General features: G+C 43.5%; 1 protein-coding gene across 2 annotated transcripts in view; it reads left to right on the top strand.

Annotated features, from left to right (window-relative positions):
- RBM33 (RNA binding motif protein 33) overlaps window positions 1-26,968 on the top strand; it is a 105,513-nt gene that overhangs the window by 62,077 nt on the left and 16,468 nt on the right. The window contains exons 16-17 of one of the 2 annotated variants that reach the window (XM_063125989.1): window positions 20,762-20,974; window positions 22,142-22,330. In XM_063125989.1, coding sequence (XP_062982059.1) covers window positions 20,762-20,974; window positions 22,142-22,330 — 402 coding nt within the window. Of the gene's footprint in view, window positions 1-7,903; window positions 8,383-20,761; window positions 20,975-22,141; window positions 22,331-26,968 lie in introns of those variants that run through there. The other variant, XM_063125998.1, reaches the window with a different exon arrangement.

Raw genomic sequence — 26,968 nt, 5'->3', positions numbered from 1 at the left:
CATAGGATAGGAATATCTTCCAGGTTTGAGGATAACAATCCTTTCAGGAATCTCTTCGATTTACAAGGATTTCACAGGATTATTTCCTTCATCTATAGTACAACATCATCATCATTATTATTATTATTCACCATCAGTGTACAGGAAAATGCAATATACACTTTGCATTCTCCTCTGTAAAAACGCACATATTATTTCAATCCTATATAGGTTAGGAACATGTGGCCCGTGGGTCCCCCCAGAAATATTACGGGGCAATGGCATCAGTAGCACTATGGAGAACTCAAAAGGTCAAATTTAGCTTGTTTGCAAACTAAGTTTTACCTTTTTGTCATTTCCCCCATATATTTAAATATTCATTTTTGGTTTGCCTGGCAGAATGCTGGAGCCTGCAGGAGGAGTGTCCAAGGGGCAATGATGGCCCCTGGACCTCCCAAAACTGCCTGCTGTATACCAATGCAAGCACTTTACATACCAAAACAATGTCATTCTCCAATGCGGCGAGTTTATACAGCCTTGTCTTTAATTGCTTGCGTAGTCACCATAGGAGACGAGTAATTTCACCCAGGCGAGCAAGTGGGGCATTCAGAAGAGGGGCGGGGTGCGGGGCCCCTCTTCTGGCAGTCTGCCGTGTTTCTACTCTAGGCAGAGAAGAAGCAATGCGCCCTTCTCCCCGCCCCAGTTTAAAATCCTAGTGGGCTTTTAGGGGAGGCATGGAGTGCTTCATCCCTCCTCTTAGCAGCCCATTGTGTTTCCACTGTGGATGCACAGCAGTTGAAGCCGCCTCCTCTATGTGTGCAGCATAGAAACCCCATTGGAAGGAAGGAGCACTCTTTCCCTCTGCCACCCGCCCATCCGCTGCGTTTCTGTGCTAGACCTGTAGCAGGCGAACCTCCTGCACGTCTAGCATAGAAACACAGCGGAGGGGTGGTGGTGAATGGGGAGAGTCATCCATGCCTCTTCTGCCACCCCACGTGGATGGAGCTTTGCCTCCTGTGCATCCAGGACAGAAACACAGTGGGGTTGACTGCAGAGGGATGAAGTGCTGAGTGCTGCTGCTGGCCCACTGAGCTTCTGTCCGTGGATGCCCAGGAGGCAAAGCTCCTTCGTGTTCATGCAGTCAAGAAATCAAGCAGGCAGGGGACAGAAGCACAGATCGCTTCATCCTCGGTCCGCTGTGTTTCTATGCTGGGCACACGAGAGGCCCAAACCTCTTCCTATGTGCTGAACATGAAAACAAAATGTGTTTTGGAGGAGGCAGGAAGTGCTCATTTCTAGCCTGCTTGCCTGCTTTTGTACTCACCAAAGGAGCTGGCAAAGGAGGGTTGGAGTGCTCCATTTGTCCTTTACTCGTCCCTCTTATGAATTAAAAGCAGGTGGGTAAAAACGGTTTGCAGGCTAGTAACATTATGGCAGCTCTTTTACACAGATGGATGTATAGCTGCACGGATATTGGTGATATTTGCTCTTGCTGCAATAAACAGACTTATTTCGTGCAGCAAAACTCCTAAGGGACTTGCTTTATCTTCCTCTAAACTTCTAAATGAGAGAGGAGCAATTTTCCTGTGCTGGCAGGTGTATAACTACCTTTTCCTTTGCATAATGGAAGGTTTCAACCCCCCTCTCTCAAAATACAGAAAATTGAAAGTGAGCATCAAAACGCAGATCATGATGCTTGATTAAATTTTCAATAGTTTGTCAAAAGTTACAACCATGTTACTTTGTTCTATGTGCTGCATAGAGAAAAGGGGAGTTATTGGCAGCAGGGGAGGCAGTCTGGCCAATTTTGATTTTCTGAGCTTACAAAAAAATTAAGTCTGTCAGAGCTCTATGTGCGGCAAAGGTCCCAGATCCTGCTGAATGTCTAGTTTGAGTCCTCTATAGAGCATCTTTTGGTAGTTCCTCTTTGAGGCATCCATGTATTCTTCTGTTGGTTCAACGTTTTGATTTTTAGTGCTCCATTGAAACCTGGACTCATCTGGGCCAGCTATGCTAAATTCTATCTGAACAATGTTGATCACCCAGTATTGCAGTGCTTACTGCAAGTGTTCAGAACTTCCAGTCTTTTGAAGACATTCTTCTATATTGTTCTGGTTTTGTGCCCATGGAAAAGAATATTGACATTGGAGTTGCTGAACAAGTTCATCTGCACAACTGTGCCATTGCATGTTAGGCTTAATTTGAAAAGCAGATGATTTGGCTAAGGCTGGCCCTCCTCTGTTAAGTGCTCTTCAGGCATTGCCAAAGAGGACATTACCGTAATAGTGGAAAGAGCAGGGGAGGCGCTCTCCACCTGCTCCGTGTTGGTGGGGAAAGCCTCCAAGGGCAGCATAAGTGTTTTCAACTGCATTATACTGTCCCACGCCACTGGGAACCCTGGCTTAATAGGGCTCTCAATTGTGTGGGGCTCTGCAAATGGGTTCAGTCGAAAGCGTCTGTAACACTCTTGGTAGACCTTTCCTGTCAATGCAGGGCGGCTGGGAATGGTGAAGCATGTGTCCCTAGTCCCCTTCACGGTTACGGGAACATCCTCTTTGGTGAATACCTGAAGAAGACTTTAGTTGCTTTCAAAAATGTGAACTGAAGTCCTTACCATACAGCTATCTTCTTCATTAGAAGTGCACTGTGTGAACAGGTTCCCCATTCATTTTTGCTCATAAAATGCATCAGTTAGGGCTATTTCACCGTTTTTGTTTTTACATGAAAAGCTCTTTTGCATAGGTAATAGAGTGGAATTCTACACGTGGACTGTCAGACGTGAGAGTTGCGTGCACACAAGTCTTACTGCTTTCTATATGCTCACTGGGAAATGACAATTCACCAAGGCCTCCTATTTGAAGCTCATGAGAATGGGGCAAAATACATGCATGCACAGTGCAGGGTTTCAAGTAGCCTTTATACATTGTTTAGGGATACTTACTCTTTTCTAGTCAAAAATATTTTTCCTTCCACAAGGAAGGACATTTTATGGAAATGGCACACATGGCAGCAATCCTACTGATCATTCTGCCCCCATTGATCTGTAAGGGATGCTTTGAATATTTGAAACAGACATGCTTAAAAGGAAATGCTTGCTTCTTCCTGCATTCTGGATCCAAAGTAGGATACACTACAGAGCAAGTGCAGGCAGCTTGTGTCCCTCTAGGTGTGTAAGCCGCTCTGAGAGCCTTTTTTGGCTGAGGAGCGGGGTATAAGTATGATAAATAAATAAATAATAAATAAATCCCTGACCATTAACTGTGCTGGCTAGGACTGATGGCGTTGTTGGCCAGAACATCTAGATCAGCCTTCCTCAACCTGGGGTGCTCCAGATGTGTTGGACTACAACTCCCAGAATGCCCCAGCCAGCTCTGGCTGGGGCATTCTGGGAGATGCAGTCCAACACATCTGGAGCGCCCCAGGTTGAGGAAGGCTGATCTAGAGGGTCACAAGTCGTCTAACCTGCTATAATGGTTTATCAAAATACTATTTAAATGTTTTTTTAAAAAAAACTGTGTTGTTACAAACGAGGCAGGAGTGAGTGTGCTAGCTCCTGCTGCAATCAGCAGGAGAAAAACAACACAGGGATGCCCTGTCTCTGCGTGCACCGGGATTGATGGGTTATAACTCTGGGCTGTCCCCTCCAATAAGCCAGAAATCGTGGTTCACACATCATGCTTAAAAATCCAGAGATGAGGCGTCCTTGGGTTGTTTATCCCTGGCGGGAGTGATCAGGTGGCAGAAACCAACAAGCCCGCTCACTCCCACTTGGTTCACAGTAAACTCTCTCCTCCCGCTTGGTTCACAGTTGTTGTGTCATCCAAACCAGACAACCGTCTATTAGAATTCCTTTTACAAAGGGCTGCAGTATTTATTCAGATTTCAAAGAATTTAAAAAGTGCCCCTGAATAATTAGGCACCATTTAGAAGAGAGATCCCCATTCTCTCTCCTTCTTCTTAATTGGTGCCTGACGGTTTGCTTGTCTCTTCCTCTCCTGTTCTCCTTTGGACAACAAGATGGGAACAACTTAGATGGAGGCTTAGAGCGCCTTGTGTGCCAACGTCACTGATTGCTGGAGGAGATGGCTGGGCAAAGCAAAAGGAGGTTTAGCCTGCCCAACACCACCGAGGCAACCAGCGCTTCTTGGCAGGCTGTAAGGCTACAGTTTGACAGATATCTTCATCCTGGTTGCTTTGGCTCTGTGGCCATTGGGGAAGCAGCCTGAATGAGCAGAGAGCTGGAGGTGCTTCTCCAACCACTGGCTCAGTTGGGTGCCTTTGCCTGCCCTGGGTCTTCTCCCCAATGGGAGAAGGCACAGGGCGAGTGAAGAGGCTTCGCTGTGCGCAGGCCCTTTTCCGTTGAGAGAAAGCCGAATGTAGTGAAGCCGGTTCCCAACAGATGCATCAGGAGGATCAGCTGCCGGGAACCAAATGATGTCAAGAGGCATGACCACACGCCTTTTGGTATCACTGTTGTGTGGCCCCCAGAGGGTTAAGAGAGTGGTCAACAGCCCGTCGTAGAATTTTGGTTGCCGTCCCCTGTCCTAGGGAGTAAGCTCCATTGAGATCAGAAGGATTTACTTCTGAGTAGATGAGCATGTTCTCTTCAGGACTATTGGCCCTAAGCATATGAAAATCTATACAAATTTAACTAAAACTTATACGATTAAAACATTCTTTAAAGCACCTTTTTTGTGTTTTAGGCAGCAAATGCCCCAATCTCTATATAAAACATTCAGATTTTAACTTATAAGCCACCTTGAATAGGTTTTGTTTAGAAAGGTGGGTTATAAATTTCAGTATATGTAAAATAAATTTATATTGTATATTTCAGAGCGCATGAAAAGTAACACAGCAATTAAACTAAGAAAATTTATGTTGCTGTTGACCATAGGAATCTTTTATACATCACAACATCAGTGGCACAACACAGCAATGTCCAGGGAGACTTTCTTGACGCACAAAATGTGCTACGCTTATGATGGGATAATGGTTGGTTAAGCTTGGTGTAGAAAGCTGGCCTCTTGGGACAATGCAGGGCTTCTGCTTTGCCTCAGCTTCTTCAGTGCACATATAGATGTGGTAGCAGAAAATATAGCAGAAATAATCCTTTTGTCCTTATCTGGCATACCTGTATAACCTTGAATGTAAAAGAACTTTAAAAGTTATGATAGTGGCTTCTGTTCATACTACCAGCTGTTGACTTGATAAATAAGGAGCTGCTCTTCAATTGCTGTGTCTCAATGTCTGGTGGTGTGTTCCTGTCTCAGTGTCTCATATCTTTTGCTTTTTTAGAAGGATGACTTTGACCAGGATTTGGTTAAGGTTTACAGTGAGTGCCTGCTGGGAGTTTGGATCCCTTGCGGATTGATGGTTGCTAGCTACTCTTGATCTCTTTGCTGCATGTTTTTCAGGGCTATTACTTTGCTAAGGATGCTCTTGTCTGCAGTGCTAGCTTCAGGATTTTGAGAATTGTTGTGCAAGGCTCTTTCAGTGCCCCTCAAACTCAATTCTGGCAGAGGCAAAGCAAGAGTTTTCTCTTTACCTTTGACTTTCTTGGGTACAAAGTGAGAGTGGCAGCATTTTGGGGTGATGAGCTCTTAGCAGGTCTTTCAGCTCTGGTAAATGTCTGACTTCATCATCCTCTGAACCTGTCTCTGTTTGGTCTGCATCAAAGCTTTGGTACCCAGTGGATGCTCATTAGAGCTGACTTGCACTGTCACATTTTTTTTCCTGTTGTACAGACTAAAGTCCTTGGAGTTGATATTTAACAGTACTTAAACAAGTGAAATATAGGCTCCACACATGTTGCTTGCTTAGACTTGTTTGTTTCCCTATGCTGGGCTGCAATTTTCTCATTCCTGGGCCTTGTAAAATATTGCTTTCAAATCCTTGGCTCCCCCTGCTGCTTGGCCTTTCCTTTCCCCAGTTCCCTACCATTTCTACCCTTTCTTCTCTTATCGCCTACTACACTGCCTATGCTGTTTTCCTGATCTGAGTCCAACTAAATTTAGTAGTGACTAAAGCCTGGGCTGCACTTGCAGTAGAATTAAGGTAGAAACATCCTGAGGTGTGGAAGCATGGGCTGAATCACTTCAGACTACAAGTGTAATATCAGATGTATACATGCTGCCCTACGTAAAAACACTACAAAAGTAGAATGCTAGCATGACAAAGCAGGCTACCTTTGCCCCTGATGTGCTAGTTTACTTGCTGGGAAGGTTTTTAGTGGATGCAGCATGCAACTATAGTAGGCCCCTATCTGCGGTCTGAAATGGTGTCTGTCTTAGCATCTCATGGTATGCATGTGTCGATGCGGACCTAAGTCCCTTTGAACCTGATGAAATGAATTGAGCACTTTTAATTCGAATCTCATTGTATTCACTACTGTATTTCTTGTCCAACTGTTGCTGGGTTGGAGCCTTTGCCCTGCTAGAGCTTCTGGCCCCTCATCTTCTCAACTTTCTTCCTTTGCTCAGTCTCATTGCCTCTGTACCCCACTCCTGTTTTCATTGCACAGCCCTTCTCTCCTTAGACGAGGCGGGGATGAAGGGTTGCCCCACTGCTATAGTGGCCTTTCCCTTACATCATAGCAGCTTTAATCAGTATTGTTCCTCCTCAACAGCCCTCAGTTGGGAAGGGATCTCAAGATTTACAGGCAACTTCCATTTTTAGTTCCAACACAGTTGTATACATATTTATTAAACTTTTATTATACCCTTCTTTGTTATACATGGTTCTTGCCCCCTCCACCCATTTTATTCTCTCAGTGTCCCTGTGATGTTGGTTGAGATTGTGTAACTGGCCTAAGATGATCAAGTGAGTTTTATGGCTTAGTAGGGATTTGAACCTGGGTCTCCCTGATCTTAGCCCAGCATTCTCACCTCTACACCACACTGGCTGTCAGATCACTTTGCTAATGAAACATTTTCAGTACATGCAAATAACCTCCCCCCTTCCCGCCTTTGTCCCCTCCAAATCATAATCACACCTGTTTTAGTGGCATTAAAGAAGATGCATACAAAATGAAGCATTTGTGCCAAGGTGATCCTACACAAAGGAGCACCACAATGACAGGTAGAGGACCCTGCATAAAAAAGTCCCTGCAAGAGGGGAGGGTATAGGGGTGGGGGAAAGAGTCCAATTATCAGAAGCTAAAGGTTCCTGGGGTGGGAGTCCACCTTCTGACCATGAAACTGTTCTGGCTGTTCTGAAAATTACTTACCATTCCTTGAATGAGGCAGACTGCAGACATTCACTAGACCACACAACTTTCTCTGCCTTTTAAATTTAAGCATTAACTTTAACAGAGCAAGCCTCTCTCTTCACTAGAATGGGATAGGTAACCTGGTGCCCTCCAGATGTTTCGGACTACCAACTCCCATAAGTCCCTGGCAGAATGACCAATGACCAGGGACTATGGGAGTTGTAGTCAAAAGCATCAGCAGGGCCCCAGGCTCTCCACTGTGCCAAGTTGTGATGGCAGACAAGGGAGCTTTGGATCTCCCTAATACAATTATAACACACAGAGACATTATAACACCCACAGACATAAAAAGAAAGTAATTTCTCACACTAGTATTTATTCCCAAAATCACATTAAAATTCCCGCATGGGCCAAGCATGGCTGACATATTGACCATCCTTGTATTGCTGTCGCTACAAATTTGGTAGTTTGTGGAATAGCAAGTCATAAATTTTGAAGTTAACCAGTGCAAATGGAGTCTATATAAGCCAGCATGCTGGAGTAGTCATTCTTTAATGAAGCAGGTTTGTAGAGAATGCCCTAAATGGCTTTTTGGTGCAGGAATTTCAGCTGTACATGTTGGATGTTACCCCCTGACATCTGTGGAATGACTTAATGCTTTAATACTAACTGTGATATTCAACCATCTTATGTTGTTGTTGGGTGATTTCTCCTTAGCCAAAGACTCGCCTCCCTTGCTCAGAGTGACATGTCTAGTCCTCTGTCGTCTGAAAATGCTGAGTCTAATACTGGACCAAGAACACACCTCTTTGTCTCTGTGGAGAACTGCACTAGTGGGTCTTTTGTATATAGAAAATCTGCTTTGATTTATGTAATTATTTCAACTGTTGGTAGTTAAAGTGCCTTGCAAAGGCTGAAATAGCAGCTGGCACAATCACTTTTATTTTTCATTCCAACTTGCATGAACAATGGCATTGTGTTTAGGGGTGAAATGGATGGAGGAGGTGGAGTCATGGGAAAAGAGAAATTTGCTGCAGTTGGGTAGCCAGCATTTCTTGCTTTCGCTCTCAAGATGAGAACTATTCCAAAAGTGTGTCCATCTCACTTGATACAGACTGCTCTGCAAAGTTTGATTATTGTATTTTGTTTTTGCATCTGTATTTCTCATCTCATGCAATAAAAATGTTTGAATAATTTGTACTTTATAGCCCTTTTATTGTGATCTCATAGATCATAACATCGGTTCCATTACATGAAAGGCAACTATATTGAAGATGGGTCTGACTTCTGCAATACTCCCCATTTTTTTCTAGCACAGAGTGTAGATAATTAAAACAAATAGGAAGGTAGCCAAGAGTGGGCTCAGATTGGTCTTAAGAAAGAATATGGTAGATGTTAAAAACGTAAGTCAGTACAGGAAGGAAGAAAACATTAAAATCCCCTCTTCTACTTCACTCTCACACTGCACAATCTGCAGCTGACTGCAGATTGTACACCAGTAAACCAAATTCTAGGCCAAGAAAAGATGAATTCTGCAACCTGTATAACATGCTAATTCAACACATCATCATAGTTTCTTATTTTGCAAGCTGGTTTTATTGTTCTGTTGTGCATAATTTTTGTTTCCTTTTGGAGACAAGGAGCTACACAAGACACTAAAGCCCTGCCCCACAATTGCTAGAAAGCTCTCCAGTCATCCTTTGGGCTTCAGAGATTTTAGCTGGTATTGCCCTCACAGTTTCAAGCATATCTTTGCATCCATGAAGAGTTAGAAACCATTTAATTAAAAGCTTAGATTCTCAGGAAACTGAACTCTATACTGATAATACCATTCTTCACTACTTCTGTACTTCTTTGAAATTGGAGCATAAGCAGCCGTAGCAGACAATTCCAGAAGCTAAGTATAGATAACATAAAATCCCACATAAGCTCATTGTCCTTGTCTTTAATTTCCTCCATAAACTTGTCCCCCCTTATTACTGTACTCTTAATACCCCCCCATTACTGTACTCTTAATACATCCCTGCCCATGTTCTTCTCCTTCTTCTCTGCCACCATCAGAAGGGCTGCTCCCTCAGAAGACTCCTCCGTTTCTGTCTTGCTGGCCTGCATGCCTTCTCACTTCCTACAAATCCTTCCTCAAAACCCACTTTGCCCACAAAACCTTTGATACATCCCCCTAGTTCCCATGCGCTACTGAATTACGCCTGAGCGCATGCAAGTAAAACACCCACTGAATTACGCCTGAGCGCATGCAAGTAAAGCAACTGCCGCCACTTTCCTGCCTTTTCTCCTGTGTTGTATTTTAGATCATAAGCAGGGGCATGTCTGCACCTGCCAGATACCTCGGGGTCGACTCTAGGTTGTCCCTGTGTGCCCATATGACGCACAGGCGATCCCAGGGGCAACCCGGGATGACCACGGACTTTCCCCAGGATATCCGGGGCCGTGGATTTCCCGATATTTCTGTGGTCCCGGGACTACCTCAAAGAGCGTAGGCGGTGTGGCTGCTGCTCCCGGGTTGTCCCTTCTCCCCGACGAGTAGTGGGGCCGGGCACAGAGCTGTGCAGGGAGGCTCTGTGCCCATGGGGGTGGACTGGGCAGCAATTTCGCCATCCCTGGGATGGTGGTGGGACTTGGGCGCTGTTTTTTTTACCGCGCAACCGGCTTCTCTTTAAAAAAAAGTAGTAGTGGTGGCCGCAACGTCCCTCTTTCCTTCCGGGATGTCGCACAGCCGTCTAGACGCTGGGGGAGGATCGTGGAAGCAGGTAAGTCCACTATCCTTCCCCCTCTCTCCTGCTACACCCTTAGGTGTAGACATGCCCTACATTGGGACGGGAGCCTGTCCATCACTACTCTCGAAAGCACCATGTACACTGATAGCACTATTTAAACAGGTAAATAAATAATAGTGATTGCAAAGAGAAGAACTAGTTTTGTTCCATAAGATTGAGCAATTTCTCCTTTGAGGAAACTAGCAGCTTAATACACTTGCAAACAGGTAGAACACTCACGGGCTATTCATTTAAAATATTTTAAAGACAGCTTTAAAGGTAGTGTCTAAGATAAAATGCAGCACAATGACCACAAAATAATAAATGCCAGCAATACTATCCCGTTTAAGAAATGTTTTAATTCAATGAACAGTTGCAGCCAAAGTCATCAACTGTCCAATCAAACACAACTTCAGAAAAAGCCAATAAGCACAAAGAGCTTTTCTGAAAGCCTCCGTAATGTTGGGGACTGCCACAGGTAAAACATTCCAGAGTGAGGGGGCACTGCAGGAAAGGTCTGTTCACTCATACCTGACTACTCTCAGAGGCAAGCAGATGATAAGGGTTTCTGGTGCTGATTTTAAGGTGTGTGGGCAGGCTGGTATGGGTGAAGGTGGTCCTTCAAGTATGACCCTCCAGATGATGATGGATTTGAGCTTCTGTCACTCCAGCCAGCATGGCTAACAGAAATGATCCGAGCTGGAGTCCAACAGCATCAGTAGTTCAGGTGGAGAGGGTGGCCATCTGGAAATGTCCTGCCACTCCAAACATAGCAGCTTTCCCCTTATCACAGGAAAGGAGAGCTGAGCCTATCCTGTTCCCAGCTTGAGAACACCTCGGAATACCAGTAGACTTGCCAGTATGAAGAGCCAGGAGCCTTTCTCTATCACAGAAGATGTCAGGAGAGATTGGGAAGAAGTGAGGGAGGACTACAGGAAAGGCTGACAGAATATGCATGCGTTATAGGGTCAGAAGTATGGGGCCTCGGGCACAGTGCCCACATGTGTTCTACTGCTATTGGTTATAGGCAACTGAATTCTACGTCCCTTGCATGGAATTCCTTTAAATGTGGCTTAGATGCTAGCACAAGATGTAGTGATGGCCATCAATATGGACAGCTTAAAATGGGATTAGACAAATTCATGGCGGATAAGGCTATCAATGACTAGTAGTCATGATTGATTTGATATATATCAATCTCTTCCAGTATGAATCAGTATGCCTCTGAATACCAGATGCTGGGGACACTCAGCATCCAACCACAACTGACTGGTCATGTTTTATGTGCCGGGGGAGTGGGCAGGGGGAATATAGCCACCTCATCCAAACCCTGACTTAAAATATGTGTTAAAATATCATGCTGGCTTCGTAACCTTTGCTTTATATTTGCATCATGGTAATTATGGAATATTCCTTGTGAACCCTGTAAGTAAGTTATACTAACTTCATTTTACTTCCAGTGTAGTATAATTTACTAAGTGCTTTAATTCAAAGGGAGTACTTTATATCAGTTTCTGAAATGCAGCAATTGAGCCTTTTTATTTGACTCAGATGTCAGTATAGTGGAGACAAATAGGCTTGGGGTGAAGATTCCCCCCCCCCTCTCACATTTCTGTGGAATTCCCTCCCTCTGGAGGTCAGACAGGCTCCAACCTTGTACTCCTTTCGGCGCCTCCTGAAAACATCTTTATTCCAAGAAGCCTTTCTTTAACATGCAGCCTTGGATTTCTGTGTTGTTGTTGTTTTGCTTCTTTTTAAATTTTGTTTTAACTGTTTTATTCTGTTTTTATTTTCATTTTACCTTGTACACCGCTCCGAATTTTTTTCAATGAGGAGCGGTATATAAATATTCTAAATAAATAAATAATAAATAATTCCAATAGCGTTTTCCAAGCAGCCATACAAAATCTCAGTTTTCAAAAGTACTCCCCGTTATATCCTGTGGCTGCACCTCTAGGCACCATGTGTGTTCTGTAGCCACTGGTTTGAAAACAAACAGGTCTAGCTCCTTCCTATCTCTCCTCTCTCATCTCACACTATTGCCCTGCTCATGCTCTTCGCTCCTCTGATGCCATGTTTCTCGCCTGCCCAAGGGTCTCTACTTCCCTTGCTCGGCTTCGTCCATTTTCTTCTGCTGCCCCTTACGCCTGGAACGCTCTTCCAGAACATCTGAGATCCACAAGTTCAATCGCAGCTTTTAAAGCTCAGCTAAAAACTTTTCTTTTTCCTAAAGTTTTTAAAACCTGATGCTGTTTGGACTTTATACTGTTAGTTTACCCTACCCAGTGCCTGTGCTTGTTTACCCTACCCAGTGCCTGTTTGCATTCTCTTCCCCTCCTTATCGCTTTACTATGATTTTAATAGAATGTAAGCCTATGCGGCAGGGTCTTGCTATTTACTGTTTTACTCTGTACAGCACCATGTACATAGATGGTGCTATATAAATAAATTAATAATAATAATAATAATAATAATAATAATAATAATGGGCATACATTTTCTTGTTAATAATTGCCCTTAGTTTTACCATCTTCAGCCAGCAGTAGGAATTAGAGAAAGATGTCCATTAATGCTCTAAGTATACCCAGAGGCCCTGAAAATGGCTATAGAGCTGTTGTGAAAATTCATATTTGACAAAAGTGTAGCAGTGAATTTTATATACTGGGATGTATCTAGACTTATTTAGAGAAGACTCATGGATATCAATGGGACTTCAGTTGGTCATGGCTAACTTAAGTCATTGATTACAATAGGACTACTCCAGGTATTACTATGTCTGGATCTAACCTACTGTATTTCATTATTTAAAATGATTTAAATGGTGACCAAGAGGCGACATGGAAGAGTTGTATAAAGTTATGCATACTGTAGAGAAGAGGACATATTTCTCCCACTTTCATACAACTAGAACCTGGGGTCATCCAAGGAAGCTGAATGGTGGGAGATTCAGAACAGATAAAGGGATATGCTTCTTCACACAGCGCCTTGTTGTACAATGGAATTTGCTATCATAAGATGTAGTGACGGCCATCAACATGGACTGTTTAAAATGGGATGAGACAAATTCATAAAGGATAAGGCTATCAATGACTAGTAGTCATGATAGTTATACATATTACCGTCACTATGCCACTGAATACCAGTTGTGGAGAGCATGAGCAGGAGGGTGCTATTGTGCTCACGTCCTGCTTTTGGGCTCCTGACAGGCATTTGGTTGGCTGCTGTGAGAATAGACTGGATAGGTCTTTGGTCTGATCCAGAATGTCTCTAATGACATTCTTCTGCTGTAACGTCTCTTTTTCTAACTAGCAACAAGAATCAGCCAATTTACTTGAGGTTGCAAAGAGGGGATGTTTTAAAGCATGCAAAGATGTAAACCGCCCAGAGAGCTTCAGCTATGGGGCGGTATATAAATGTAATAAATAAATTATATATTGAACAGACTGTTTCTATATACTCATAGCAGCGATTGATTGTTAAACCCAGCAAATTCATAGTCAGTTAAGGAGACAGTTCTTTCCTTTTGAACATCACTGGGGAAACACATTTTTAAGAGTTGTTAGAAGTATGGCTGATCTATTCAGGTGGACTGGCCAGGTCCCAATCTCCACTTTTCCCTGTTGCTCTGTGGTTCCATTCCCACGCCCACCTCCGGTTAAACCAATTATTTTATTACATTTATTACATTTATATACCGCCCCACAGCCGAAGCTCTCTGGGCGGTTTACAACAATGGCAGGGCAACCACCTTCTTCACTCTTCTGTATAAATACTTAATAACTTACTATTTGTAACACACAAGTGTCTCCTCTGTGACATGAACACTCTTCCACCCAGAGTTTTGTGGCCCCTAGATTGATCCAGACAATCTCATGTATCTGCCCCACTTCTGCCATCAACTTCATTGGTAGTCCTTCCTTTCACCTCATGGCCCGGCTGCCTGTTCTGGTAGGTTTAAATAGCAAGTAAATATTTGTCACTTTTAGGCAACAATAGGATGTTTTCCCCATTTGCAACAATGGTTTCTTGGTCATAATTCAACGGAAAAAAACCATATATTGCTTTATAAGGTTATTCAATAACTTTAGCCGCAAGCTGTTTCTAGTGCCATATTTTTAGAGGTCAACAACCATATTGTATGTCAAGGGTTGGTTTTTGTCAGCACCTGTGTAAAACATGCAGAAGTGGGTAAAGAACTGCAAGGACTCTTGTTTGTATGATCAAGAGTTAATGTATTTAATAGAATTCATATGAACCTGAATTATTCCCCAGTAGTTATATCAGATCCTTAAAAAGAGATTTGGAATTTATATGAGTAAAATACACAGCATTCTTATATAGTGGCTACATTATTTTATAGGGTTTTTTTTTACACATATATGTTGGTTTCCCAAGGCAGTGTAAGCTGCTGTTTGAGACTCTGGTGATGTGGATATTACTCAGGGATGGTCCTCAAGGTTCATCAAACTGTATGGTAATTATTTCAGTTGTAAAGACAAGATATTGTGAGGTTCATTAATAAATCACTGTTGTCTCACTTACTCTCCACATTCCTGTCTATACAAATTCTTAGCCACATTTCAAACATTGCAGGTAAATCACGGGGCTATCTTTAACATCCATCTTTTTGTGTAGTCAAGACCTTGGAAGGGTTTGTGTAGTTCATTTTCTGTCCATTCTATTGCTAGATAGAGACTAGTGAGTTGGGCCAGTTTTAGCTTACGTTTTACTTGTCCCCAAAATGTGTGTTTGTGTTTGCATTTGCAATATATGCGCTCAAGGTTTAAAGTCCTCCTAAGGTAACATCACACATTGTAGAAAAACTTAGTCCTTGTGTTAAGTAAACCATGTCTTTCTATAACACTTGAAGGGCATGTTTGTACACATATGAAGTCCCTTCAGAAAGATTTTTATAATTGCGGTGGAAATAGCAGGGATGCATCTCTTGTACTGTGTAAAACCACCTTTACAGCATCTTTGTGCATTCATGTAAGGGCACTGAGAGTCTGTGGCTGTGTGCCGGTGGTGCTTCTCATGAAGTGCACAAATACAAAAACAAAACACTCCATCCAAGCCCAGTTAAATTGAGAGATAATTCAAACATCAACAGAAAGGATGGATAGAAGAAACTTGAGTCACTATTATCATTTCTTGCTTCTGCAGTAATGTGGAAAATATGAATTCTGAATCTCTCATAGAATCATAGAATAGTAGAGTTGGAAGGGGCCTACAAGGCCATCGAGTCCAACCCCCTGCTCAATGCAGGAATCCACCCTTAAGCATCCCTGACAGATGGTTGTCCAGCTGCCTCTTGAAGGCCTCTAGTGTGGGAGAGCCCACAACCTCCCTAGGTAACTGGTTCCATTGTCGTACTGCTCTAACAGTCAGGAAGTTTTTCCTGATGTCCAGCCAGAATCTGACCGATCTCCACAGGGAGATCTGCAAGCCCCAGGTACCCTCTGGAATTCCCTTGGGCACATCCCAAGATTGTTTTCAGTAGTATGTTATAAGAGTATTATCACAAGAAATAAACCAGGAAGCCACTCTAATTAATTGATGAACTCCATGTGTATAAATAAGCCTATGTTACATGTCTGATCTTTTAGGAAAGATGGGGGACAGTACTTACCCGAGTCTGTACCTCAAGTGCAAGGTATTATGGCGTATAGACCTATATAAACTTTATTGCAATTCCTCTTTCTTGACTCCCTGCACCCTGGCATAAGTATGTGTTGCCTCCGTTTCTTAGCCTCGGATCTCCTCAAAATTGATCAAACATTTCATTAGCTATAGGATTAGTTATTTTTGATTGGGTGAATGATATTAAGCTGTTGAACAGAAGATGACATTCAATATTAACTGCTAAGTTATCTCGGGGGGAGGGGGGCACAGCTTCACATCTACCCCAAGTTCCAAGTTGTTTTTATGTTACTTTTACTCGGTGTTTTTCACTAAATCTCTAGAGGCAGATCCAGCTTGGGTACCTTGTCCTACTGTGTGCCAGTGCTGGTGTTAGCTATAGACCTCCTAATTAGACCTCCTAATTAGCAAAGACTGAATTGCTCGTTTTTCCTCCTAAACCTTCTCCTCATCTCTCATTCTCTCTTACTGTCAATGATGTTACGCTTACTCCGGTCAAGGAAGCTCGTAGCCTTGGCTTTATATTTGACTCCTCGCTCTCCTTTATTCCTCATATTGAGGCTGTAGCTAAATCTTGTCGATTTTTCCTGTATAATATTGCCAGGATTCGATCATTTTTGTCTGTCTCTTCCGCCAAGACGTTTGTTCATGCACTGGTTATTTCATGGTTGGACTACTGCAACCTTCTTCTCTCTGGCCTTCCTTCTTCTCACATCAGTCCGTTGGTTTCTGTTCACCACTCTGCCGCAAAGATCATCTTCTTGGCTCGCCGCTCTGACCATGTTACTCCGCTTCTGAAATCTCTTCATTGGCTTCCAATTCACTGCAGAATCCACTATAAACTTCTCCTGTTAACCTTCAAAGCTTTTCACGGTCTAGCTCCTTCCTATCTCTCCTCTCTCATCTCACACTATTGCCCCGCTCGTGCTCTTCGCTCCTCTGATGCCATGTTTCTCGCCTGCCCAAGGGCCTCTACTTCCCTTGCTCGGCTCCATCCATTTTCTTCTGCTGCCCCTTATGCCTGGAACGCTCTTCCAGAACATTTGAGAACTACAACTTCAATCGCAGCTTTTAAAGCTCAACTAAAAACTTTTCTTTTTCCTAAAGCTTTTAAAACTTGATGTTGTGCAGACTTTATACTGTTAGTTTTACCCTACCCTGTGCCTGCTTACCCTACCCTGTGCCTGTTTGCATTCTCTTCCCCTCCTTATTGTTTTACTATGATTTTATTAGAATGTAAGCCTGTGCGGCAGAGTCTTGCTATTTACTGTTTTACTCTGTACAGCACCATGTACATTGATGGTGCTATATAAATAAATAATAATAATAATAATAATAATATAGCCAGTTACATCTGTACAACAGGCTGGCTTCTGCGTGTCTGCCCACCATCACCAACTCAGTAAAAAAGCAAAAGTTGTTAACAAAGGAATAACTCTTGAAACGCTTATAACTTGGCTTTCGTTGAAAAAAGATGTTGGCATTCCAAGTCAGGTTGTTGAGGTTCCTCCAGAGTAAAGCTTGCAAGGCACCACATTGTATTTAAATCATACTTCATCCTCACAACTACAAAATAGCTTTTCAGTTGCCTCGGTCGCCCTGCAATGTGACACTTCGCAAACCAAACCAAGTTTCTTTCCTTTAAATGCTTTATCGGGCATGCACATCCCCCTCGCTGTTTGGTGATATTTTTTTATTATTTATTTTTTTTGAATTAGCTTTAGAAAAGATTACATGGATAAACACAGCATTGTCATCGTTAATAGAAACCTGTGCAGTGAGGTCTAGAGGGCTGCAAGATCGGTAACGTCCCAATGACAGTGAAGTATGGCCTTATCAAAAGGAGAATTCATAAGAGGCTGCCCTGGGACACTCCGCCACTGTCCTTCTGTGTATCCTGACAATGTTATCTGTCCTCTCAGTACGGAGTATCAAATGTCTGTCATGAGTATAGAAATTAATTTAATGTCACCTGAAGACATGCAATTAATCTTTTGGAGGTTTTCATAATACCTTTACAGAAAGAGTTGCCAGTTTGGCGGATTTGGATTTTGGGGTTTAGTCGAAGATAAGGAAAATTAATTTTTCATCAGGGTTAATGCAAGCTAGCAGGGCCACAAAGGCTGAGAGAGATGGTTGGGGAATTTGTCAAGTGTTGTCACTCTGGAATAATGCTGCTTAACGTCTGATAGGTGTAATCAAGAGTTGAGATTTCTATAGAAAGGGATTAATCAATTTGCTCACTACAGAATGCACGTTGGTGATATCGCTCATTCGCGGGGTTTTAAGAATTAAAATAAGATTTGATCTGTCAAATTGCAAGAAGCTCTGACAGTATCAATGGGGCAGGTTTTTTTTTTATCAGGACATCCTTGAAGCATTTGTTATAAATAAATTTGTCTGGCTAATATTGGTGGCAAATAAACTTCATCTTCATTGTGAACCTGTCAGGGCATCCATGATAGAGTGCACAGCTTACAAAATTCTGGCACTCCTTCATAGGTCTTACTTACTAAAGCATGCTTTCTTCTTTTTTGCAGTAATGCACACTCTCTTAAATTTCTGGTGGTGATAAGCTTACATTCCTGCAAATAAATGATTGAAAAGGAGTCAGCTGAGTCTCATTCTTTTGAATTTTTGAATCACTTACCTTTTCCACCCAGTCAGGCTTTTAAGGTGACTTGCTGGAAACAAACAACAATAAAAGCATTAAAGCCACATAAATAAAATGTCCATCTGAATATAACATCTATGGGGCAATTCAAAACTGGTAAAGGTTAGGTTCTTTAGTACAAACTATTTGTAATGACATATCATTAACATAATAATGCAGTTATGTCATTTATTGTATTTGTTCACATTGTTAAATCTGTAGGATCTTGTATCTGCCGATCGATACAGTTCAAGATTTGTTGTGATCAGAGCTTTTACCATTTTGGCTTTACTGTCTCAACAGATAAGCTTTTTCACACACATAATCCTACTCTCGGTTTGTCTCTTAGCACAGCGGTCCCCAACCTTTTTGGCACCAGGGACTGGTTTCGTGGAACACAATTTTTCCACGGACCGGGAGGGGGGCGGTTTGAGGGGATGGTTTTGGGAAGCCCCCCTACCGCCCCCCCACTCCAGCATCCTGGCTTTGCTTTGGCTGGGTGAGCGCCCAGCTGAAGCGAAGCCAGGACACTGGGGCAGGCGGCTTCAGAACGGCACGCCCGGAAGTCGCTCTCCCACCCGGCTGGGGGTGGGGGGTGAAAGCAGCTCACCTGCGTGGCCTGGTTCCTAACAGGCCACGGACCTGGACCGGTCTGTGGCCCGGGAGTTGGGGACCCCTGTCTTAGCATGTGATGAATATGAAAAGCTTAAAGGGCATTTGAAAATACTGATCTTCATTCAAAATGAGAGTTGTCCATACTTTTGTTCTTTTAAAAATTTGAGGGTCCACCAAATCTGCCAAAGTAGCCCTCATGTATAACTTGGTTAATACTTGAGTTCTAAGAGTTGCTGAACCTGAAGACAAGCACTGATCGCCTCCACCATTCTGCAAATGCAGCGCTAGAAGCTGTGTGTGGCGTTGTCATTGTGGGGAGGTTGCACAATGGATGAATCAGCTCGAAAGTTTGTGTCTACCTGGTAAAAGGCTGAGATAAGGCAAAGGCCTTAGCAAAAAATTAATTCTCCTTTGTATTGGTCTCACATCAGCACTAATGTACATTAAAATGTCAGTAAGCACAGGTCTCAGGAATGTGTCCATCCCCTCTGGGACAACACTGGTTTGAATTAATTCTCAGAATTTCGGATGGTTCTTTGAATCTATGAGTAGCAGAGTAACACCCTCTCAAGCAATTTTTTAAATGAGTTGGCAACTGATAGCCCTGCAGATGTTTTGACCTACAATTCCCATCATCCCTCATCATTGACTATGCTGGCTAGGACTGACGGTAGACCAATACATCTGGAAGCCTGCAAGTTGCCCACCTCTGCTTTAGATGGATTCACCTAGCTGGGCTTAACTCATAAATCTCTCTGAATAATCTAGTGCCATGGCCAGATGGGGCCATAAGATCAGCCCTGCTGAATCAGAACAGTTGCCAGTCTAGCCGTGCATCCTCTTTCCATCAGTGGCCATTGAGATGCCGAGACAACGCATCCATTTGCCACACCAACATCTGGTATTCGAAAGTTTACTGGCTCTGAACCTTGGCTAGTAGTGGTAGATAGACCTCCATGAACTTGTCTAATCCCCCTTTAAAAGCCATCGAAGCAAGTGGCCATTGCGAATCCTCATAGAGCCCATTTTTTGGCTTTGTTATCTAGTATTTTGCCTGGCCTGAATCCACTACCGATGAAGTTCCTTGGATAGCTAAGTTCTTCTATGGTGGAAGAATTCTCTAACCATGTTATTTGTAGTTTTATAAACCACAGCCATGTCCCCCCTTGTCTAAGCTAAAAAGCCCAAGTGCTTTTTGACTTGCCTTTTAAGGAACGGGCTCCAATCCCTTGATCATATGTAAATTGTCCTTTCCTGCACTCATGGGCCTCCTTCCTCAGCTGTCACCTCTGGCAGGCTGTATTCCGGGAGCTGAGTGGGAGAAGCGGGGCCATTCCACCAGCTCTGCTAAAAGACTTAATTGATTCCTCTTCCCTCCCCAGTCGTTTTTCCTTTTGTGTCGTCTCTCTTTAAATTGTCAGACACTCTCTAAATAAAGCCGCTCCAAGAGCCTTTTTGGCTGAGGTGAAATACTTTAAATAAATGAGTAAATCGGCCCAGCAGCCATAGGCCTAAAGAGCATGCAGTCTCAGCTAGCAGCTGTAGGCCTAAACAGTGTGCAGTACACAGCCCTCACTGCCATCATGCTCATTTCGGCCCCTCTCCTCCACACAAGCCACAGCCTGAATGCTCTCATGCGTTAGGAATTGATACCCTTACAGGAACCTCCATCACAGCACTGGGTTTACCCATCATGCACCAAGTGCCTTCCTATTCTCCCTCCCCACCCAATTTCAGCATGCTCGTTCCACTGGGCAAATCCCCAGGTTTGGAGCCAGAGGACTGCTGCTCTTTGCGAGTTTAACCAGATTCTTTTCCGTAACAGCTGTTGCAGGAAATGGGTGTTGCGTTCTGTGGAACCTGAACAGTGTGCTGCCATTTTGTTCCCCACAGGGTGGTGAGAACGTTGGCTTTTCTCATGTGGAAGGGCCTCCCCTCCGGCTTCAGCCGCTGCCGGAGCAGAGACATCAGCCGGTGCGGAAGGTCACGCTGACAAAGGGAACAGTACAGCAACCGCATCAGCCTCATATGCACCAGCTGGCACAGATTCACTCCACGCTTCCTCAAGGGCTGAAAACCATCCCGGGGATACATCAAGTGAAGAAGGTACTGATTCAGAGTTGTACCAGTACTCCCTTCATTCTGTTCCTTTGAAGAAATAACCAGAAATGGCTTCCTATGGTTATTCAGACTCTGAATCTGTTTTTCTTAAAGGAATCTGGTAGAGAAAGAGTTTGACTAAGATTGCGATCCTATGCATGTTTAGACAGAAAAAAGTCCTACAATTCCTAGCATTGCTGGGAGTTGTAGGACTTTTTTCTGTCTAAGCATGCGTAGGATTGTGTGTTGAATAACTTTTTTTAGATCATTGTTTTGATGCTAATCCAGCACTGGGGACATGTCCATCTACATGGCGGTACCGTGGCAGCCTTCCCCTACCTGGGACCCCCCAGATGTGTTGGACTATGACATCAGCCATGCAGGTTGGGGATTATGGGAGCTGTACTCTAACACATTTGGAAAGCCCTATGTTGTGTAAAGCTGCTTTAAGGACAGTTTACAAAATCTTTGAGACTATGTGTGTCCGGTTTGGTAGCAGGGAGATGTCTGGGACCTTCAGCTCCTCAGTTCTCCAAACCCAAAGACCTTGGTTGCCATTTTGTACGTCAGTTGTTGTCCTAGAATCAAAGAATAGTAGAGTTGGAAGGGGCCTATAAGGCCATCGAGTCCAACCCCCTGCTCAATGCAGGAGTCCACCTTAAGGCATACCTGACAGATGGATGTCCAGCTGCCTCTTGTTATTTGACTGGCCTCACAGGCTAGCCACAGTGTGCAAGCTCTAAAATGGGGAGGATTGTGGTACCACTGGAAATCAAGAACTCAGTGGGGCTGAGAGTTACTTCTCCACAAAGCCTCAGGGGTGGCCAGATGATACGCAGGCAAAGCTAAAAATTCTTCTGGGGAACAATGGCATCACCCTTTTGAGGCTGTCATTTTCCTCCCAGGGATGAAATCCTTGTTATGTTGGCGTTTCCCCACGTTTTCGCATTTAGAATATGCAACGAGTCTGAGAGATGTTTGGCTGTCAGTCCAACAAATGAGTAAATGTGCGGGCCTTTAAAATTTCGCTAACTGCAACATGACACCTTTTAATCGGCTTCTGCTTTCATCGTCGTCTTCTAAGTGAATTACTAACTTCTGCGTTAAATCTGTCAGATTCAGTTAAGCGGAGGCAAGCAAATCAAAAACGCCGCTTACTTTTCCTTTTGGCAGGTCATTCCGCACGGGAGAGGCAGAGGCATGGCGGGCCAGATGGGCCGAGGACGCTTGATGCCAAATAAACAGAATCTGCGAGTGGTAGAGTGCAAACCTCAGCCCTGTGTCGTGTCAGTTGAAGGGCTTTCTTCATCAACCACGGATGTCCAACTGAAAAACCTGCTGATGTCGGTTGGACCCATTCAGGTAGATCACCCTGGGTTTGCGTTTCTTGTGCCAGAAATCTTTCATCATATAAAGCTCAATGCCTCAGATAGGAGAAGTACAACGGGGGGCTTTTAGCGGTTAATTACATATATTTAAAGATGTCCCCCCTCAGTGTGTCTGAAAGGAAAAGGCTTCTAGATCAAAGAACGATATTGAGCTGCGTCATAGTAAGCGCAGTAGAGTATCGTGGATCTCATTGCATTTTGCTCATGCAAACACCTCTCCTGTTTTGCTCCAGAGCTCCTTTTCTAAGGGGGCCAGTATGCTAGCAAGAAAATGCCACATCCACAAAAATCACTATGAAATAGTGCTTTAAGCCCGAACATTCTGTTAGTCAAGCGAAACTTGAGGTGGATAGTGGGTTCTCCAGCAGTTCTCATAAGCAAGAATTGGTGCCTTTAAGGCTTGTTTGGATGTGAATGTGGATGTGACTCCCGTTTTCTACTCCCTCCACTTTCAGTGCGATCAGAAGTGGTACTCAGGTTTGAGCCCTGCTTCACCATTCAAAGAAGTGGCTTCAACAGACAGGGTAGAGATGATCCTGCAGTCAGATCATGGCAGGAGCTTTTGGTTCAGGTGTTCACCTACATATCAAGAAGGGAGCAAAGAGGAAGGCTAGGCTATTTTTAACATTATGATGTAATGGGGCTGTTCACACAACATGCTAACCCACACTCAGTGGTTGAGTGTAGCTTGCTGTTGAACCGTGGGTTGTTCATTGAACCGTGGGTTAGCGTATTGTCTGAATCTAAGAGATTTTCCTCATGGTGGGTTGTTAACTCTCCTGAACTAATAGCAAACCATGGGTTCTCAAGGTGACTTGTTCAAGAAAAGTAAGCCACTCTCCATGGTTAACAAGCCAACCTGGAGAAAATGTCCAGGTTTCAGAAAATCTGCTAACCCATGGTTCAGCTATAACATACTTTTGAAACCTTGAAAAGGCCACTAGTCCTTACAGCCATTTCTGTTTGTGGTAAACCAAATGATACCCATTTGAGTAGCTCTATGATACTTAAGGAAAAATATCCCTTGTGCATTATGATGCTTTTCTGCTTTCTAAAGGTATAAAAACCTCTCTGTACACCAACAAATGAGTTCACCAGTGACACAGTATCATAGGAAGCAACTTGAATCAACAGAGCAAATCATTTTATAGTGCAAAGTCTCTATACAGCTTTGTTCCAATCACACTGTTTTACCTGGAGAGGGGGGTGGATGATTGGTGGTATTTAGCCAAATCATCCTCTGCTACTCTCAAAAGCCTGGTTATGTCACTTAAACTCCTTACCATGAGGGAAGAAGTGGTATGATGGTTGCTTTCACTTCCACCACTGTGGGTATGTGCTCATGGACTCTCCATTTAAATATTACCTGAGTTCCTTAGCATGTTAACCCTAAACACTAGTACTGGCTATAGCAGCCAGAAGTGTTGGTGTAATGTCAGTGTCATGGTTTGTGGTGTTACGTTCTTTTACTACACTCCATCCTAAACCTTTGTTGGTTTGTTGTCAGTCATTTATGTTTAAATGAATTGCTAGGATTCAGGGTTATAATCCTTCGCAACAGTGTTCCCGGGAGGGGTGTGTGTGAATTTAAAATACTTAAATCAGGAATAGGTGACTTGTGGTCCTCCAGATGTTTTAGCCTACAACTCCCATCAAACCCAGCCAGCATAGCCATTGGTGGGGGGATTATGGGAGTTGTCGACAAAAACATCCGGAGGTCCACAATTTGCCTACCATTGTCCTAAACGGCATCATAGTTATGAAATCCATGGTTCTTCTTTGGGGAAATAGTAACTTTTAAAATATTCCACCTTGCCACCTCCTAAACATTTATTTATAAATATAGGCTTCCTTAATATGTACTGCTAGTGTTGGCAAGAGGAATGACATCATAGTAGATTCATAGCTGTTGATTAACTATAAATGCACGCAGGATTTTTTGTTAATCTTTTTATAGTGTGTGCGTATGTGTATCAATTTCTTCTCTCTTCTATAGCCACGATGAGACATTTGTAAGTGTGCGTGCGTGTGTGTATGTATACACACCCTCTCACACTTAAAGGTGTCTCATCATGGTTTTAGAAGAGAGAAGAAATTTATCATGGCTTAAATCCCACTTAGCATTTTTAGAGTGATGGCACAACCTAGTGCTCACTTAGCGTAATTTCAAGGATCTGCTGTCATTTGTTTTACCTCAACCTAGGATGATAAAGTTAGCAGGTTATCCATTGAAAATCAAAAATTCATTGAAAAGAATAGATATGTCATAGGGAATTTTCCACTATGATATATGAACTGAACAATCTTATGTTGGTGACTTACATTTCTTGGTATTCTGTAGAATGGAGAAACGGTAAATCTTTTCACCAGCCTCCCCAGCCCCTGGTGTCCTCGTGTGCTCCCACCGCCCCTAATTCTTAACATGGGACTGTTCCCAATGAGACAGAATTTCTCCTTGAATTGCTATAATCATGTTTTGATTATTACTTTGCACATGAGCTTCAAATTGCTAGTGTCTCAGTTCCTGACATCTCCTCTCTCAGTACATTGCAGGAAATAAGATGGGTTAGTAGGTTGGAGTGGTTGTGAGTCTCTTTTCCTCCCCCAAATTCTCTCTGCATTTAAAAATACATATAGCTGGAAGTAAGCTATTTGTAGTGGCTAGTATGCCCATGTAACAAACCTCACTTGTAGCCTCACAACTGCATCTGCAGGATATAGCTTAGGCCTATTTCACATAATAAATTGATGTATTATGTTACCGCCTTGGCGATTGGTCTCATACCACCCTAGTGAAGTGTATGTCACCCACCTCCATGGTTAGGGCAAATTGTGCTGTACTTTGCTGCCAACAACCCACCTTCCATTGGGACTGGTGTGGGGTAAGCCATGGACGTGGTCTACTCTTGAGAATCAAGCCACCAGATGCCTGCCTTGCTCTGCCCTTCGGTTCTGATGGTCGCACTAGACTGTGATGGTATGTTGACAGCCTGTGTGTATAAAATGTCCATCGTTATTATGGGGAAAGGTGAATGGAAGACGTTAGAATGCAAAGATTATGAGCACAGACTTGTTGCAGCCTCCACAGTCTCCTGCCAGTGAGAGCCTGTTAGTCCAGTGCCAGGAGGTGCCATAGCTCTGTGGTAGAGCACATGTTCTTTGTGGGAAAGGTCCTAGCCTCAATCCTTGACATCTCCAGGTAGGGCCGGCAAAGGCACCTGTCTGAAACCCTGGAGAGCTTCTGCCGCTCAGTGTCGACAAGACTGAGCTAGATGGACCAGTGATCTGACTCGATATAAGGTGGCTTCCAATCTTCCTATGACTAGAGAGCAGATTTTGGCCCTCATGGCAATGCTGTCTCCAGGAGCAGGGCTTTTCTTTTCCCCATAGCATGGCAACCATTCATTTATATGGGGGCGGGGGCAGTGAAAAGGTGTACTCAGGCATACCATTTAACTTAAGGCGAACCATCTTCTGCCTCTGAGGATGCCAGAAACTGACAGCCAAGTTGATTTCTGTATCTTGGTCATGTTGGGGTTTGAATAAATGATGGAAACTGGATTTATAGATAGGGGTATATGTGTGCTAGTAAGGTGTGCAGATAGCTTTATATTTTAAAATACCTTTTAATGCAGGGAATGCTTATCAAATTTGCAGATGGGTAATTTGACAGTGTCCCCTTGTGGCGGGAGGAATGGTTTAAACTCCATCACTAACAAAACAGAAAGAAATGCCCATCATGACGACAGGCGGCAGAGGGCTTGTCTATGATGAAGCACCTTGGAGAGCTCCTTTACAGTTCTGACTGGTTCTGAATGAAACCCAGAGTGGATTCACCGCTCCACTGGCAACAGAGCTACCGGCCTTCATTGGTTATATTATTATTATTATTATTATTATTATTATTATTATTATTATTATTATTATTATTATTTTTATTTGTATCCCGCCTTTTGCCCAATGCTGGGCCTCAAGGCGGCCTTACAAAGTTTAAAATATACATGGGGGGGGGAGGGAAACAAAACTATAAACAATTAAAAAATACACAACAAAATTATAAAACATTAACATAGATGGAGGGCTGGATTATTCTCCAAAGGCCTGCTTGAACAAAAAAGTTTTAGCCTGCTTCCGAAAGCCCATCAAGGAGGGAGCCAGCCTAGCTTCCCCGGGAAGAGAGTTCCAGAGCACCGGAGCAGCCAACGAGAAGGCCCTCTCCCATGTTCCCACCAAGCGTGCCTGTGAAGAAGGTGGGACTAAAAGAAGGGCTTCTCCAGAAGATCTCAAAGCACGGGCAGGCTCATAAGGGAGAATACGTTCTTTCAAATAACCTGGACCCGAACCATATAGAGCTTTATAGGTCATAACCAGCACTTTGAATTGTGCCCGGAAACAGACTGGAAGCCAGTGGAGCTGTTTTAACATGGGAGTTGTCTGCTCCCTGTAACCAGCCCCGGTCAACAATCTGGCTGCAGCTCTTTGAACCAGCTGGAGTTTCTGAACACTCTTCAAAGGCAGCCCCACGTAGAGCGCGTTACAATAATCCAATCGGGATGTAACTAAGGCATGCGTCACCATGGCCAGGTCCGACATCTCTAGGAACGGGCGCAGC

The sequence above is a fragment of the Elgaria multicarinata genome, chromosome 1 (genome assembly GCF_023053635.1).
Source record: "Elgaria multicarinata webbii isolate HBS135686 ecotype San Diego chromosome 1, rElgMul1.1.pri, whole genome shotgun sequence".
Taxonomy (NCBI): domain Eukaryota; kingdom Metazoa; phylum Chordata; class Lepidosauria; order Squamata; family Anguidae; genus Elgaria; species Elgaria multicarinata.
This window is presented reverse-complemented; position numbering and strand designations above follow the sequence as displayed.